The sequence below is a fragment of the Lactuca saligna genome, chromosome 2 (genome assembly GCF_052625555.1).
Source record: "Lactuca saligna cultivar CGN05327 chromosome 2, ASM5262555v1, whole genome shotgun sequence".
In the NCBI taxonomy this organism is placed as follows: domain Eukaryota; kingdom Viridiplantae; phylum Streptophyta; class Magnoliopsida; order Asterales; family Asteraceae; genus Lactuca; species Lactuca saligna.
This window is the reverse complement of record NC_136418.1, coordinates 156,276,271-156,295,483: the sequence shown is the minus strand read 5'-3', so window position 1 is coordinate 156,295,483 and position 19,213 is coordinate 156,276,271. Positions and strand designations below refer to the sequence as shown.

The 19,213-nt window shown below is 31.5% G+C and overlaps 2 protein-coding genes across 3 annotated transcripts; both read left to right on the top strand.

The window, feature by feature from the left end:
- The first annotated feature begins 408 nt into the window (after positions 1 to 408).
- On the top strand, positions 409 to 4,075 carry LOC145032284 (protein YLS7-like). 2 transcript variants are annotated; one of them, XM_078981047.1, is made up of 4 exons: positions 409 to 521; positions 1,614 to 2,119; positions 2,670 to 2,944; positions 3,049 to 4,075. In XM_078981047.1, exons 2-4 carry the CDS (start codon positions 1,723 to 1,725, stop codon positions 3,844 to 3,846), a joined length of 1,470 nt encoding a protein of 489 aa, XP_078837173.1. In that variant the 5' UTR covers positions 409 to 521; positions 1,614 to 1,722; the 3' UTR covers positions 3,847 to 4,075. The 2 variants fall into 2 exon arrangements, with proteins under 2 accessions (XP_078837173.1, XP_078837172.1); XM_078981046.1 differs by having other exon boundaries at positions 412 to 587.
- A 2,392-nt stretch (positions 4,076 to 6,467) lies between these two features.
- LOC145032282 (serine carboxypeptidase-like 12) lies at positions 6,468 to 19,077 on the top strand. Its single transcript, XM_078981044.1, has 15 exons — positions 6,468 to 6,691; positions 6,797 to 6,942; positions 7,063 to 7,139; positions 7,553 to 7,675; positions 8,552 to 8,654; positions 8,753 to 8,790; positions 8,860 to 8,955; positions 9,039 to 9,131; positions 9,216 to 9,341; positions 9,413 to 9,484; positions 17,460 to 17,581; positions 17,659 to 17,772; positions 17,851 to 17,896; positions 18,028 to 18,086; positions 18,835 to 19,077. The coding sequence occupies exons 1-15, from the start codon at positions 6,573 to 6,575 to the stop codon at positions 18,890 to 18,892; spliced, it is 1,392 nt and encodes a 463-aa protein (XP_078837170.1). The 5' UTR covers positions 6,468 to 6,572; the 3' UTR covers positions 18,893 to 19,077.
- The last annotated feature ends 136 nt before the right edge of the window (positions 19,078 to 19,213 follow it).

Below are 19,213 nucleotides of genomic sequence, written 5' to 3'. Positions count from 1 at the left end.
CTCATTTGGTCCCTTTCCTTTTTTTGTACTCAATATACCATCAAACTTTTTGTTTGTGTTCACCATAACCCTTTGACCGGCTATCACAGGTCAAAAACCGGTCAAAAGGGTTATGGTAAACACCAACAACAAGTTCGATGGTATATTGAATACAAAAAAAAGGACCAAATGAGTACAAATGGAAAAGTTAATTACCCTCGAGAGTCATTTTCCCAATTAAAAACCAAGAAAGAAAGAAAATTGCTTAAAAATGTTTTTATAGTGAATAGCTTTGAAAAAGCCCAATACTGCCGGATTTTTTCGAACCGGTTTCAAACATTTCGGTCCGATCCGGTTTGTATAGGATCTGGCTTAGTGGATTTGACTACTTTGACTCGATCAGAAGTCCGAACCAGTTTTATAACCAGGTTAAGAAAAAAAAATCCGGTTTGCCCGCCTCTACTAGTTAGAGCCCAAGGCGCTTGGCTGTTGCTTCCTTTACGCAGGAAATCGACCGACGAACACTGGAACATCGAACAGGGGTGATTCACTATTTTTGGCCTCTCTCCCACATGCCGTCTTCTTCTCCTTCAACTCTTTCAGTCTTGGTAAAATTAGTAGTTCAAAACTTTAAATTTTGGTTTTAACCATTTTTTTGGGTAATCTTGAAAATCCTAAATTACTAGACATTGTTGAGATGATTTAATATTTTTATAAAATTATATGTGATCTATAGTCGTTTTTTAATATGATTTTGATAACTCTGTGAATTGTCTGAAGTTTGGAGTCAACAAATTATGTTTATATGGCTACTGATTTTGAGATTCGAATTCTATTTTGACAGATACTGGAACTAGACATCCAAGTTCAATTTAGTCAAACATTGATAGTTTTAGAGACATGAATGGTTTAATTTGAATAGCCACTGGTAGAAATAGAATTGTTCAGTATATGGCATCCAAAAATTGTTTGTTTGGTAAAAAACAAGGTGTAAATCTAGCATTTAACCAAAATCAGTGTAATAATCTCTCCTTTTAGCATTCAAATATATGGTTACTCCATCAAAACAAGAACATACTTTTTTTACCTTCTAATATATACATAAGACGACTGTAACATAGCTGCACAACATTAACCAACACTTACTACTATTAATAATCATGGAAACAATGGAATATTTCGCATATTTTTTATAAATTGAACTGAAAAGTAGATCTTTTTGACCTAACCCAATTATTTTGACCATTTAGACTCGACTAGATTATATAAGTGGCCCCTATGAAGGAATTTTCAGAATTTGCCATTGTAAGGAATAAGAATATCTCATATGTAAATTGATGGGAAGTCTATTCTGGCATTTCTTATCTTATTCCTTTGACTGCTATTTGACTAAATAGCACATAGCTTAGTATCTAAGGAAACATGAAAACATATAATGCAGTAGTGTGTATGTTTACACTGAATATCATTTCCTGATGCTATCTTCTTGGCATTTCATTTAAGTGCATCTTGAGTATTACATATTTCTTACCAAGTCTATATGAAGTTGAAAATAAGTTATTTCTTATATGACTAGCAATAGTCTTATAGCCTGATTTTACATTTTTACATATTTCCCTTTCCACATGTTACAGGTGGATTTTATTGATACACAATAATGCAATGGAGGAATTAATAATGTCTTTAAGGAGAATCTTTTACCACTAACATCGATTGGTTAGTTTCTTTGGGTTTTATAAGGCCATGGGTTTGGGTTCTGCATACCCTAAGACACTTGTACCAATTGCAGCTTCAATTGGGGGACTTGCCTTGTTCTTAGTTTTTGCCTCTTCGCTTCTTGTCGATCAGCCAATTGGATCTAAAGTTAGTGGGTACTTTTTTAACCTAGATCAAGCTAGCAAAGTTGATTTATCGCCCTTTACTAATGAAACAAGCATATTTGAGATCAAGGATAGGGCTAATGATACAGAAACAACTAGAAAGATTGTTGATTCAGCTACCAACAAGACTGTTGATACAAATGTCAACAATACCACTGAGTCAGATATCAACAAGACCATTGACTCAGATATAAACAAGACCGTTGACTCAGGTATCAACAAGACTGTGGATGCAGGTACCAAGAAGAGTGTTGATTCAGGTACCAATATTGTAAATGTCTTTACAGTTCTAAGGGGTTATTTCTGTTTGACTTAATAGGCTTAATGGGTTAAGCATTTAATCTGGAAAGCTATACATAAGGGCTCTTTCTTTTCTACTTAATCTGGAGAGAATGGGTTAAGGTATAAAGACACCACCCCTTTACCTATTTGCCCTTCTTTTTTCATCTCATGACATAATTTGAATAATCTAGTGAAACTTGATTTTTGGAATATTTGGGTAAAATGTTCATATAGAGTCTCTTTCAGATGGTTTATTCGGTCCAAACCTTATGTATACAACATTTTATCAAGACATACATCATTATCAATCCAGCCACTTTACCCATACAAGACTTGATGAAGAAAACAAAAAACGAAAGCACCCCCTCCAACTCATTTGTTGACTTTGCTCTAGAAGGGTTTAAAATTTCATATCTGTCATAATAACTATTGTAGTATAAAAAATGCACTTTATTGTTTTTGTAGTATGAAAAAAGTAAAAAGTTGATATGATTATGATGGTTGGATTTATAATTTGTACTTTTGTAGGGTGTGATTTGTATGATGGGAAATGGGTATATGACTCGGGTGGTCCTTTATACACGAACAATTCATGCCCTGTGTTGACACAGATGCAAAACTGCCAAGGAAACGGTAGGCCTGATAAGGAGTATGAGAATTGGCGATGGAAACCCACAAAATGCAATCTTCCAAGATTTGACCCCAAAAAGTTTCTACAATTGATGAGAGGAAAGACATTAGCTTTTGTAGGTGACTCTGTTGCTAGAAATCAGATGGAGTCAATGTTATGCATTCTTTGGCAGGCAAGTATTTTGTATTCCTTCTCTTCTTTAATTTCTAATATAATTACAACTACTATATGAATTTTTATGAAATCAAACTAAAAAAATATTTAAAACATTTACAGGCGGAAGCTCCAAAAAACCGTGGGAATAAAAGAATGCAACGTTATTATTTCCGATCAACATCCGTAACAATCATACGAATATGGTCATCATGGCTAGTCCACAAAACAACCGAAAATTTTGATTTTGCACCCGAGGGTGTAGACAAGCTCCACCTTGATATCCCAGACGAAACTTTTCTAAATGACATTCCCACTTTTGACATTCTCGTCCTTTCCTCCGGTCATTGGTTCGCAAAAAAAGCCGTTTACATTCTAAACAACGAAATCGTGGGCGGACAATTATGGTGGCCTGACAAATCCCGTCCAAAAAAAATCGAATCCCCCGAAGCTTTTAAAATATCTGTAGCAACTATTATGTCCACCCTCGTGAGTAGCCCGGGTTACACCGGGCTAACTGTGGTCCGGTCGTATTCACCGGACCACTACGAGGGTGGAGCCTGGAACACAGGCGGGTCATGCACCGGGAAGGTGAAGCCCGCCGTGGAGTTGGTGGAGAATGGGTTTACGAATGTAATGCATGAAAAACAAGTGTTGGGGTTTAATCTTGGTGTGAAAAATAAAACGAATAAATCGCGGGTTGTGTTAATGGATATTACAAAAGCTTTTGCGTATAGGCATGATGGTCATCCGGGCCCGTATAGGAGTCTTGACCCGAATAAGGTGGTGAAAAGGAGTGCGGATGGGCGGCCCCCACCGCAGGATTGTTTGCATTGGTGTATGCCGGGCCCGGTTGACACGTGGAATGAGTTGTTGGCTGAGGTTATAAGGAGGGATTTTGAGGCTGGGGATGGGGATTGATTCATAGAATGGTTTTTGATTTGTTATGCTGGGGAGGATTAAGCAGTTGTACATACTATGTTGTTTGTCATAGGCTGCTGCTATTAATATATGAGAGTTATAACGTTCGTTGGTTTTCATTATTCTTGTGTTATTATATGTTTATCTAGGTGAGTTTAACTTAATTTATAGTTTAATTGTATTGTTATGCTAAAATTTAAATTTTACTAGAGATCTATTTCATACCTTATATGGGCCTAAAAGTATCTCTAATGAAAGTATTTTTGATGTCAGTTATTAAGAATCAACTGCAAAAAGTTTGACATGATAGCTTTTTTTAAGGTGATTATACAACCCAATTTTATTCTTTTGGACTTTTCTTTTTTTTTAATATACAATTATCTTTTTTTTTTTTTTCAATAGTGTTCTTTTTTACTTCTCTAATTATATTAATCTTTTATTAATTTTTGACTAATTATTAATTTTTATTTTTTATTTTTATCTTCAATAGCAAATATTAAATTTGTGATTATTGTATCTCATAATATACGAATGGTTGCTTTCAATCTTCCATGAATATTATTTATGTACATAAATTTTACAACATTTGGTTTACTTAACTTTTGCCTTATCTATAGTGGTTGTTATGTATTTGTAAATACACTTGTATGATCAATGCGAATGGTTGAATGAATCTTGCTCAAAGAGGGAAGCATCATAGTTCACTTTTTTCGTTTGAGCAGTTACCAAAAAACAAAACAAAACGAAAAAACAAACAAAGCAGTTCATTGAAGAAAATGTTGTTCAAACTTGATTTCCCAATTTTGGGTGTTGTCGATAAGAAGTACTATTTGGACTGGATTTAACATATATTCATAACCATCTAGATGCCCAAGATCTATTGGATAACATTTATAACGAGGACGATCATGAGGTTGAAGTTAATCAAAAATGAATGCTAAGGTGATGATATTATTTCGCCGGCATCTATCCGACACGATGAAATTGTAACTGTAAACAAACGAGAGGTATATTACAAAAGTATCTTACCAAACATCCCATAATGACAAAGAACAATTCAAACCAGTTGTTCACATCTTTCTAGATGTGTGTAAAAAAGTTCTGCTATTTGAAGATTATGACACTAAAATGGGAGGTTGACAAAGCTTTTTTATGAACTCATTTTCAAATGAATAAGCTATTATAACTTTTTGGTTGTAATGAAAGAAATAATGGAAACAAATGTTGTATTTGTGAAACTATACAAAATGTACAATATCTAGTCAGTAATATACAATAGTAATATACGATGATGGTTTGATATGAACCCGTTGCTAACATGTCAAATTTTGGACTTACTTTACGTTACATCTTACATAACTTTCTATAAATCCAAAATAAACAAATACTCCATACTACATGCGCTCCGAATAAAATACTTATTTTCAAAAATAAAAAGATTATTTTTATTAATTAACTCATTAAATAAAAGCTAATCGATATCCCTTAAATGAATTGTTAATTTTTTTAAGGTTAATAATACTCGATGATAACCACTTATGTAATTTTTCTACTCTAGTTTAATTGCAGCATTAAGCCACTTATGTATTTATTTATTTCTTTCTCGTTGACTCATTTGACCGGAAATAGTTTTGTGGGTTATTATTGTAAATAAATTTTGAAATATTTTTGGTTTATTAAATAATATTATTTAAAAATACCATAAATGAGTAATAAATTATCAGTTTAGAAAATACTGTTAAGTTTTATTAAAATAATGGTATTTTACAAAGACAATTCCGGTTACTTATTATTATTATTATTATTATTATGATTATTATTATTATTATTATTATTATTTTAAATCTATATTGTTTTATAAATAGACAAAATAATTCATTGTCCACTTATATTTCTTTTTGTCTGACTCAAGTTCAACATAACTTAATGTAATTTAGGATTTCTGTAATTGAGTTTTCATTTTAATATGAATCGCCTAAAATTCAATTTAGTTTGATTTTTTTTGGATTTGGACAAAAATCATTTTTTTTAATCAAAATCGCTCACACCCAATGGCCGTTAATTTAATCTAAAAGGGGCACCATATTGGGCTTTCTTTAGCATAGATGTGCTTCGAAATCTCACATTAGTTCAACAACTTTCAAAATTAATTCATTTTCTATCCTTTAGTTTTATATACAAGTTTTATTTTACAATTTTTTTAAACTTATTATTATGAGTATATTAGTATATTACATTATTAAACATATATCATCAACATGCTTAAAACACCAACAATATTGAATATATTTTATTAAAATATTTTTGTAAATGAACACTTTTTTTTTAATTAAAATACATACCAAAAAGTATTAATACTTAATTTAACTATATTTTATCCTTAAATTTCGTTATAAATTTATTATAAGTTTTATTTTGAAAAAATAAAAAACTTTTATTTTATAATTCAACGTATCGGATGGACGGTGGTAAATAAGTGTGTATCTATCTCCCATGACACAATCTTTTATGGATAAAATCCATGTCAGAATATAACATTTTTAATGGTTTTAAAAGGCGTGACAGGACAAATAATTTGTTAGCTTATATATATATATATATATATATTTATTTATGTATTCGTATTAAATCCCAGGTTGTCATGTTAGTGATTACAGACTCAAATTTTTCTTCAAATACAATACATATATCATATCATATATTTGTATATATAATACCAAAGATCGATGATGTATCGGTTTCTGACCATCCTCCTTTGTTTATGTACTGCAAATTTAACGTCAACAAAGAGAATCGAGTATCTTCCAGGTTTTGAAGGACCTCTTCCGTTCCATCTCGAAACAGGGTATTCCATCATTCATTAGATCTACTTCACTTCTTCTTCTTCCTCAGTTTGTTTATGTGATTTTTAACCACCAAATTGAAATGAATGACATATATGTATATGTAGGTATGTGGGAGTGGATGTGAATGAGGATGTTCAACTGTTTTACTACTTCATTCATTCTGAGTCAAATCCCAAAGATGATCCTCTCTTGCTTTGGCTTACCGGTGGCCCCGGTTGTTCTTCAATCTCCGGCCTCCTTCTGCAGATCGGTATCTATTATTTATTGATATCTGATTGATTTCTTATCAATAAGTAAATAAATATAGATCACCAAACATTATTTAATAATCATGAAACTTCGGTTCCTTATCCCAATCCAAACAATATAGGTCCAATTGAGTTTCGCGCGGTGCCTTACAATGGAAGCTTGCCCACCTTGATTCCGAGAATATATTCATGGACCAAGGTCTCTCTCTCTCTCTCTCTCTGTTTATGTATACATTCTTGCGGATAAGTTTTGTGTGGAAGGCGGCTTTCGTGGACCAGAGGGGGGATTCGGTGCAACATAATTAAAAACTGTATATATACAAACGTGTCAATACGTTGATCATTGGATGCCATGGAAAGTAGATCTAGTCAAAAGGTAGGACAGATAGGATGATATATTTTGGGGAGTTTTGTTTATTTTTATGAAAAATGTATACACGGTGTCTCCATTAATTACTGACACACTCAACATTGGAATGTGATTCATAATGTACAAGTATATTATTACAATAGTAATGAAATTATTTTAATAAACCCTATATTTGATCTTTTTATAGATAATACATCTATGAAATTGATTACTCTTATATAACAAATCTTTTTGGAATGCAGATGACAAACATAATTTTCTTAGATATTCCGGTCGGTACAGGGTTTTCTTATGCAAAATCAACACGTAGCGTTCATTCTACCGACATCCAATATTTTGACCATGCCTACGAATTTATGAGAAAGGTACATTTCTCAAACATTATTTTTTATCTTGCAAATTTAATAGAATGGTGAATTAATTTCAACTCAAAAGAACTAGGATACTCATATACAGTTATGTTTTTTTAGATACGGATAGAAATATGTTTGTTTTAAATATCTACTTAAGTTTATTCAAAATTAAACACCACAATAAGGATATTTGTCATCAATTTTGGAAAAGTAAAAGAAAATATTTACAAACTTTAGTAGTTATTCATATTAAAAATATAAGTTTTAAGAGATGAATTTTGTTTTTAAAACAATTATATTTTTAGTCGATTTAAAAGTGATTACCTAAGTATGTTAAACGTGAAAAATTATGAGTTTAAATGTAAAAAAAAAGTATAAGAATCTGTATGATAAGTTAATAAAAATGTTGTGGAAAAAATAAACAAAGATTATTTTTTTTTATTTTTTTTTTTTTTATAAAAAGTTTATACAAAAAGTTTTCTAAAAGAAGTTTAAAAAGATTGAATTTGTAAAAACAAATTAATTTTGAAGCAACTCTATAAAAAATGTTTAGACCAAATTTGTAACAAAATCTAAAACTCAGCAATATTATAAAGTCAACCTACTCTACCCGATATAGCGCTTGGAAATCATGGAAAAAAATGTTTTACCCTTTGATCATTTGATGTAATAAAATGTGTTTGTTGGTCATTTATAGACCACTATACCACGAAAATAGTCTTCCCAAACATAGTGTTGACCTTATAATAACATATAGATCCTTATTTTGTTGCCTTTTTTTTTGTGTGTCACATTTCATCAAACCAACAACGTACTAGATATGAAACATGTTGTATATGATAATTTGACAGTGCGAGTCTTCTTACTATGCTTGGATACATTCAACAGTGGTTCAAGCGTAATCCAGAGTTCACTTCCAACCCATTCTACGTTGCAGGAGACTCGTATTCTGGAATCCCTATCCCCGTAATCACACAACTAATATCAAATGGTATGTTGTTGTTGTTATTATTATTATTATTATTTTGTGAAAATGTTTGAGCATCAATTATGTATAATCAAATTTAACATAACTTTTGTCATGTGCAGGAAACGATGCTGGAACTAAGCCTTACATTAATCTCAAGGTTTCACGTTTTATCCCATGTTAATTGCAATTAGGTATTACAAAATCATTGATGAATCTTGTGCAACAGGGTTACATACTCGGGAACCCTATTACCTTCCCTGCTAACAATTACCAAATCCGATTTGCAAATGGTATGGGACTTATTTCTGATGAACTCTATAAGGTTTGTGCAACTTATATCGTAAGCATCTCCTATATTTCAATACTTGTTTAATTATCTAATGATTTTCATTAATGTCTTTATAGTCATTGTTACAAAGTTGTCATGGAGAATATCAATCAGGTTATATAGACCCAAACAACGTAGAGTGTCTTCGAAACCTTGAGTTATACCAGGAGGTTTATTACTTATTCCTCATTCTTTGTGTTATAAATTTATTTACTTGGCGCCATGAAAAAAGTTGGAATATTTAACTTTTGTAGTGTATTAATGGTATTGAAAAGGAAGACGTGTTAGAACCGTATTGCAGTGCAACCGTTTCGCCAATAAAACTGCCTAGCCAAATACGATCTAAAGAGCGTCGGCCTCTTTCTGCATCTTATTGTCAAGTATGTCTACTATAATCCTTGTAAAATCCAGTTACATGAGATTTAATTAGCATGTGGTTTTGACGATGCAGTATGATCCTAAAGATCTAGTTAATTATTGGGTGAATGATGATGATGTCAAAGAAGCATTGCATATCCGAAAGGTAATTATACATTTAAAGTAAATATAATCGTAGTTATAAGCACTTGAAGAGAAACTAGCTTGTACTCTTTTGAATTGACTAAGTTTAGGTTACAGTATAATTAAGCACATATTCTAGAGGAAATCGAAGCACATATTATAAGACTAAGAAACTCAATATTGTTAGTAAGAGCCGTGATGATAATTCTTTTAACAAGTCATTAGAATAGCGAGTATAAGTATTCTTTACATTTTTTATAATTTTTGAATAATGTTTTTCTAAGTTTTTTATAAATATAAAAAATAAAAAAATAAGTTTTTTTTTTTTTCAAATTTTCATAACCGCGATGACTATTCTCCACCAATCATTCCGTCAATGACACAAACGTTAAACTAATTTAATTGGTCGTGACGCGTTCGTACGTGCATTAAACGTAATACAGACTCGAAAAAATAATTTTGTGCAACGAATGTCCATGAAACGTATCTTTTTCATTTATTTTGTTTTTTTCGTTATTATTATTATTTTTTTGTTTTTTGTTAAAAAAAGTTCAATTTTTTTAAATAGATATATGTTCGGTTCGAATGTTTTTAATTTTTTTCGTTTTTTTTTTTCGTTTTATTTGTAATTTTTTTATTTTTTATTTTTTGTTTTTTTAAATATCTTTACTACATACTTGAAGATTGTAACATCACAATTTTCAAGATCAAAAATTTCATTTTTGACATAACATTTTATACAAACAATTTATAAGAAAACATCATTGAGTTACTTCAATTCATAAAACCATAATCATATGTCTCAAAAACCATATCATCAATATAGTAATAATGTCATACTATAATCCCATGGATCTCAAAATGTGGAAATCATTTGTGTGCGATGCGCTGCTACCATGCCGACTCCTTTCCCTTCGATGAAGAGGTACCTGAAACCAAAACTGAAAACTGTAAGCACAAAGCTTAGTGAGTTCCCTTATCATACCACATATCACATAATGGCTATCCCTCGGTATCTGCCTGGCATATCTGGGAGCTGAGCTCCCCTTCGGTATCTTTCAATCGGTCACCGGGAGCTAACCTCCCCTTCAATATCTATCAATCGGTAACTGGGGACTATTTCACCCCTACCACTACACATAATAGCATAATATAAACATACTACTAAGCATGCATGGGTTCTGACGACCCCTTCGGTATCTTTCAACCGATATCCGGGAACTATCCCACCCCTACTACCACTAACATATATAGCAAGCATCCTATCCCATAAAACATTTCAGATAGTGACGATCCAGACAATTATCACAAAGACAATCATCTAACAAAGATCCCCTACTAGTGGGCCGATGTTATGTCTATAGACCCACTACTACTGGAAGGTAACTCACCTCAATGTCGTATGGTAGTCGAACTGTCCTCGGTGCTGGGATCTTTCTCTCAATCTCCTCAAACTCCTACACATAACAACATTCCTTAATTACCATTCTTACTATTAACTCTTTCGAGGGTCAACTCAAGTCAAAGGTCACGTCCAAGGTTAACATCATGGTCAAAGTCAACTTCTGGTTGACTCAACTCGTCGAGTTCCCTAACTCAGAGAATCTCAACTTCACGATCTGACTCGTCGAGTTTCCCCCCAACTCGCCGAGTTTCTCCTTATGACATAATAAAGACTTTTCATTTGAAGTCGTCGAGTTCATCTTCATATCAATCGGGACATTGCCTTGAACTCGTCGAGTTCATCCTTGAACTCGTCGAGTCCTTTGATCTTCAAGTTTATATTCACGTTCATCTTGTTGAGTCCTCTTCTAGACTCAACCAGATTCCTCAGAAACAGAAAAGGGTTGGGGGAACCATTACCCTACTCGCCGAGTCTTATGAACAACTCGGCGAGCCCCCCAAAGCCCATTTGCATACAATCGATTTCTGTGAAGCTCATTGCATCCAACGAGTACATCTGACCTCCTAAGGTGGATACAACACGTAAAGTCACGAACTTTATGTCCATGCATGGGTCTTCAAGCTCAAAAGGCCCAAAAATGAAGTCTACAAGGTTCATGGGGCTCCCATGACCATAAAGATGGCACCTTTATGCCATGAGAACCCTCTATGGTTCGAGATATGAAGTCATCACTCTACTATACACTCTAAACCCAAAAGTGACTTAGAAATGCCCCAAAAATGACAAGATTCAAGCCCTAAAGAAGATCTAACAAATGGGAAGTCAATGTTGAAGCTTTTACCTCAAACAAGCTGGAAATGCAACCAAGACTCTGGATCTACTGCTTTCTTCTTGAACCTCCAAGCCTTTCCTTCCTTCTTTAAGCTTCAAATCACAAAAATGATACCAAAAAGCTCAAGAACACTCACAACTTCTTAGGGTTTTGAGAATAGGGGTCTGAGGGTGATGGAGGCTGGAGTGGAGGCCAATTAATGTGTTTAAATAGGGTGCAAACCCTCAAATTTGGGGTTTCATCCAGACAGGTCTACTCGTCAAGTCGAGACTTCCGAATCGGCGAGTAGACACTTCCACCCGCGTCCCAAAACTCACATCTACTCGACCAGTTGGACCTCCAACTCGTCGAGTCCTAGAGTAAAAATGCTAAAACTTAAATTAAAATACGTACCAGGAACTGGGCATTACAAAGATAGTAGGGATCTTTTTTTTTTTTACTAAATATCGGCTTAAGTTTTTTAATGTTTAACAATTAGAAAATTTTAAATAAGAACAATATTAAGGATCATAATATTTTCCGTTCATACTTTTTTTAAATCATATTATTTTTAGATCATAAAATTTTGAATCATAATGATATTATGCATCATACTTTTTGAATCATAATATATTGAATTAAATAAAGTTTTTGTTTAATATAACATTTGGATCATTATATTTTTTGAATCGGTTAACTTTGAATCATAAAAATATAATAATTAAGGATCATTAAAAATTTGTATCAAAATACCTTATTTTTTAAAAATTATGTTTACGAAGTCATTCAATAGTGAGGTATTCCTTAAATTTTTATAATTTATGGAGAATTTTTTTTTCGGGTTTTTATAAATAAAAAAATATTTTCTTTTCAAAATTTTGTGATTGTGCTCATTTTGTAGAGAATTAAATTATAAAAACTTTGGTTTTTTCAGATTTTTTTTTTCAAAAAAAAAAATTATGGTTGAAAAACTAAACAAGTAGAAAAAAAAAACTCACCAGCCAATAAGGACTGAACAATTGTCATGCTGGGGAGGGTGGTGGGCACATGTCAGCTGGAAAGGCCACATGACTTGATTTTCATTTTTTTTTTCATTTAATTTTTTGGTTTTTTTCACTTGTACCCACCAAACAATTAACCTTCTCTTGAAATTATCAAACTCTTACAATTAATTACGAAAATGTCATATAATCTAATGAGATTTTGACGATAAACAAAATCATATCTTGGTCATTTATTTTTTTAAATCTTAAGGCTAAAAATTGTCCTCACAATAAATAAATATATATATACACACACGTTCATGTGATCCTTACATTTATTGTGTGTTACTATGTATAAATAAGAATTTAGTAAAAAATAAATTATTATTTAATAAAATAAAGATAGATATTAAATGATTTTCATAATTGTATGTATATTAAATGATATACATAATTATAATTTCATTTTTATTGAAACTAATTAAATTTGTTAATAATGTGGGCAATAATATTCTTTCAGAATGAATTCTCATCTAGGTTTTCATGTATGGGTTCGAGTTTCTTTTCAGAACCCACTCACTTAAAATACAATAAAGTTGTTTGAAACATAGAGAACGATAGTGTATTCTACTAGAATAAACTCTCATTATGCTAGAATACATTATCATTCTCAATGTTCTAGGCAGCTTTGTTGTATTTTGAATAAGTGAGTCTTGAAACAAAACACAAACCCATACATAAAAACGTAGATGCAAATTCATTCTAAAAAAATATTATTGCTGATATTGATGACGAACTTAATTAGTTTCCTTAAAAATAATTATAATTATGAATATCATTTAATATCTATCTTTATTTAATTAAATAATAATTAAATTTAATATACAATATATGTGTCTGGGGCTAGGTTATAATGTGGATGGACAACTATTATGTGGACGTGTGGATAATGCTATTTTATGAAAATTACTAAGAAAATATGTTGTTTAGCAATGTGAATACGTTCAATCTTATAGAACTATTGTTCTTTTAATGGATTCTCACCAACTCTAATTTATTTTTGTTCTCATTCATCGTTCATTTATTTATTTTAATTCTTACATAATACGATTCAATAACCATACTGATAACATTCTGACAGAATGAGAATAATTAAAAAAAATGGATAATAATCTTATAGACGATTTAATTAGTGAAAATGCTTAATAATTAAAATAACTATATAAGATTGAACGTATTCATATTATCAAACAACATATTTTCTTTGTAATTCTCATAGAAATTCTCATAGAATAGCATTATCCACACGTCCACATAATAGATGTCAATCTACATTTGAACCTATATCATACTATATTATAAAGGAAATTTTTGTTAATCACTGTATTCATTTGAAACTCCCATTTATTTTTCTTTTTACCACATTCATTTGAAACTCCCATGACTTTTCAATTTCTTTCTAATAATGATTATAAGTTGGTTAATAAGATTAAATAAATATCAAACCTAAAGTGTAATCATATATAAACTAAATTTCAATATTAAAAAAATATATTTACTTCTACTTATAAAATTATATTTTTTTTTTTTTACCTTTTTACATATTATACTTAATTTATTTGTTTTAATATATTATTTGATGTAAATCATTGTCATTTTAAAGCTACAACTTTTGAACAATTTGTATAAAATATTTAAATTTTAAATTTGAATATAACATTACAAGACCAACTTAAATATAAATTTTAATTTAACTTAAACAACCAAAATACTATTTTGTAAATAGTTAAAAGTGATAAATGGTAGTGTCTTTCTAATAATGATTATAATTTGGTTAATAATGTTAAATAAATATCAAACCTAAAGTGTGATCATAAAGAAACTAAATTTCAATATTAAAATAATATATTTACTTATACTTATAAAGTTATGTTTTTAATTTTCAACATATTATACTTAATTTATTAGATTTAATATGTTGTATTATGTAAAGCATTATCAATTTAAAGCTACAATTTTTGAAGAGTTTGGACAAAATACTTAAACTGTCTTTAATTCTCACAGTCGTCCGCCACTTCGTGGCCAAGATTCTGCCACGTCGTGGTGGCCTCAAGACAAAATAGTCACGGAGACTGCCTTTTCTCACGCCTTGAAGGCCAATCCTTCACGTTGTGAGAACTCCTCTGGCCTTCTTAATGCATTAAGTTCTTAATAACCAAGGCCACCCATCCATATGTTCCAGAAGGCTTTCCTTTACCTAATGCATCATAAAAATCGGTGCTTTATTGACATGCACGTCCAATGCATGTCTCTTTACATTTTAGGTCAAAAACATGGAGGAAATGAACTCAAACTTGTGTATGTGACCAAAAACACCGTAGATCTCTAGATCTAGAACATATAACCCCAAAGGGACTTCAAGGATCCATAAAGTTGTTTACTTTACGGAATCTACTCATCCAAACCAACAAGAATATGAAGAACAAGCCTCTAAATCTAGATTTAAAAGGTTTGCACACTAAAGATAACAACTTGAGGAGTTCCAAAGGTCCATTAGGTGTGCAACAAGATGATGAGGATATTTTTTTGTTGGATCAATACTCAAGAACACCTTCTTCTTCTCCTTCAACGTCACAAAACACCTCAAAGCTTTAAAAAGGAGTCGATGGAGGCTAGGGTTTATTTGAGGGTGAAAGAGGTGATGGAGGTTGAGGGTATGCAAACACTAGCCCTCACTTCCTTTAAATAGGGTTCAAGGCCCGAAAAATATGGTTTTACAGGCAGGAGGTTGTCACGTCGTGACCAATAGTTTGTCACGTAGTGGCACTCAAAGAGATACGCATTCATGCATTTGGCATGCCACGCCGTGGTGCTTTATTCACCACATCCTGGCACAAGGTTTTTCCCAAAAACGTTACTTTTGATCCCTTTAAGTCCTCAATCGACCTATTCCGGAAAACAGGTGTTACATATAAAATAAATTCAAAGTACTTCATGCACTTTTGATTATGTTTTAGTCAGGAACATATCCTCAATACTAGTAACACAGACCGGACGCACAACCCTAGCCAATCCTTATCAGTAGGATCTCACATAAATTCTTCAATACATTTGTCTTTATATGTATGATCCTTGTGAGCCCTATTTTCATGATCTGAAGTGCATCATGTGCCATGTCCATGGTACCACTGATTATGGCCTATATCCATATCCTTTAGAATCATTACCTACTCAAAAGAAAACTTCAGCTGATATAGTGTCTTCTTGGGGCACAATCACTTCACCCGATGTAAGTTTCATATCTAGTTTCGAAGATGAATACATAGGCATCGCTAATGTCGCTGCTAAGACATGTTGGTTGTGTGATATCCTCAGAGAACTTCATGCTTCACTTACTAAAGGAATTGTTGTTTACTATGACAATGGTTGCGAAAATACATGTCCTCAAACACAATTCAACATCAACAAACCTAATATATTGAGATCGACAAACACTTTATTCTCTACCATGTTGTTTTAGGGAGAGCTCATGTACTTCATGTTCTATCATCATCTCGGTACTATGATATCTTATTCAAAGGTTTTCCATCATCTTTATTTCTTGAACTTTGGTTCAGTTTTAATGTGAGCATTAAACCCCAATCAAGTTTTGGAATGATGTTAGTATACAAATAATAGTTTAATAGGCCCATGTTTTAGGCCATTTTTTGTAAAACCAATATATATATATATATATATATATATATATATATATATATATATATATATATATATATATATATAAGTTATGGAAAATACAATGTCCAAAAACACATAAGGAAAATATTATACTAGGAAAAAATGAATAAAATTGATAACTAACTAAATAAAAACAAGGGTTAACTTTGTGAAAGGATTGGTCCTATAGAGAGGTGTGTGGTTATGTATACGAGTAGAAGTTGAATGGGCATTGTGAGGTGTTATGATAGGACAGTGAATATGATAGGGTTTGCTGAGGATTGATGACGACATTGCATATTGATGGAAGGAGGTGTGAGGAATTGACGAAGACAAGATATATGAGGTGAGTCAGATGCCTGAATTAAAAGTTAGACAACGGATGGTTTTAAAAATAATAAAAAGTTGGTTATAGGTATAAAACATTTTAATAAAAATTTGAGTTTAATTGAGTCGATAATACTATATTCCATTGATGAAATGAACACTTGGAAGAACCCAAAATTAGATTTTAGCATGTAATTTATCCCTTTAACAGTTTACAGCTACTTTTGCAGAACCATTCTACGCAAACGAAACTATCTTAATTTATCCCTTTAAAAGTTTACAACTACTTTTGCATAACTATTCTACACAAAGAAAACTATATGTAATTTGTCCATTTAAAAGTTTACACCTACTTTTGTCGAACTATTCTACAAAAACAAAACTATACTACCAATTAGTTTTGAAAACATACCCTTAACGTTTGATTATTAAAATTGTCATTAACGAGTTTGAAAAATATTAGTTTTGTGTGTATTGTGTTTTTGGAAATGGTTAACTCACACCCTCTAAATTTTACTCCCAAAATCACACATTTCCATCACGAGACAACCTTTAGAGGAGATATACATTTTCAAACACATGATATTGCTTGGCCAAGAGCCCTTTGGTTCATATGTATCTTAATGTTAAACAACTTTATGGATAACTAATAACAATTCCTATATATTTAGGGTAGATATAACTAATAACAATTCCTATATATTTAAGGTAGATAGAGCCATAGTTTGTTAATACATATCCTACAAAAATGCAGGGAAGCATAGGAAATTGGATAAGATGCAACCGTGATTTTTTAAATTTCACCATAACATTATATGATGTGAGACCTTATCATCTCAACCTTAGTAGCAAGGATTACCGCTCACTCATATACAGGTTCTCTTCATTTTACAACATATTATATGGATTCACATTTGATCTTGGGATTGAAATTTGGTAATAATTTGGCACAGTGGTGATCATGATATGCAAGTTCCCCATCAGTCGACTCAAGCATGGATAAAAGACCTTGATTACAATGTCACCGATCAATGGCGTTCATGGAAGCATCAAGGTCAAATCGCCGGGTAATGTATAATTGTTGTTATTAGTCATGCCATAACGTGATACCAAATTAGGTTGTCATGTTTGTCATGTTTGTACAGGTATACACAGAGTTATTCGAATAGGATGACATTTGCTACTGTGAAGGCAAGTAACCAAAATGTTATTGTTTCCTATGTTTATAAATATTGTTTTTATTTTTGAAAACGATAGGTCACCTGAAGTTGAAGCTTTTGAGATTTGAATCTGGATCGATGCGTTTTTTTTGTGTGTTGCAGGGTGCAGGACACATCGCAACTGTATATAAAACCGAAGAATGTTTTATGATGTTAAAGAGGTGGATTGAATATCGACCACTGTAACCAAAAATACCGGTTGCATAGCCTATAGGGAACTAAACTAAAGAGATTACATAAGAAAATTGCTATCGTTTTATTTTCAGAACATGTAATCGATATTCCACATAATCTCTATAGCCTTATAGGTTAAACAAATGATGCAATATGCAAACAGTTTTCTTCGGTTATATAGTTGTGAATCATTAATTTAACCACAAATAAAAAATATAATGATTTCAATGGACCTAAAATATAAAAATAACACAATGAATTGTTAAGCGTCAAAGGATATTAATTGTTGAGTTTTTCTAGACTTTTTCCTAAAATATACAATCATCGTAGATTGAAGCTATTAGTTTTGGTTCAATTATCTTAGAAAGATATATAGAAAAATGGAGAGATATACTCATATACATGATTAATTTTATATACAGATAAGTACGTAATCTTTAACAGAAACGTTATATATAGCCAATTAAAACATTAATGCAAGTTTGGAGTTTTTTCCTCGTAACTATTTTATTTTGTTTCTATGTCAAAGTGTCGATTGTCAATGGCATGATATCAAGGTTTCCAAACAAAACACGTTATTTTAACTTAATTTAAAAGTTCAAAGATTTAGTTTAAAATAGAGCCGTTTTAGATAAATATACCCATTTATAACCTTATAAGTAATTTTTCTTTAACACGTGATTAGACTTTATTTTAATTTTGCTCTGCCTAATTCTGTGTTTGGTGTTGGTGTAGAATTTGGGGGCTTTTGTGGACTTTCTTGGCCAGCAAGATAAACCACGACCATTTTTGAGTCAGACGAAAGGACTACACGACAGAGATGTGTGATTAAGGAGAAAAATAAGTTTTTTTTTTTTTTTTTTTTTTTTTTTTTTTTTTTTTTAGATGGGATTGGACATTCCTTGAAGCAAATTGGGTAAAAAGGAAGAAAAAGACATTAATGTCTTGTGTATAAACGACTAAACGAGAGATTGACATCAAATCGTGTTTGTTGTTCCACTTTTTTTAGTAGGAAAAAAAAACATATTTCATTCACATAGTGATTAGTCATAGACTTCAATATGTTCCATCTTTCGGTTTTTCATTAAGAGTATCAAATGAAAATTAATTTGAT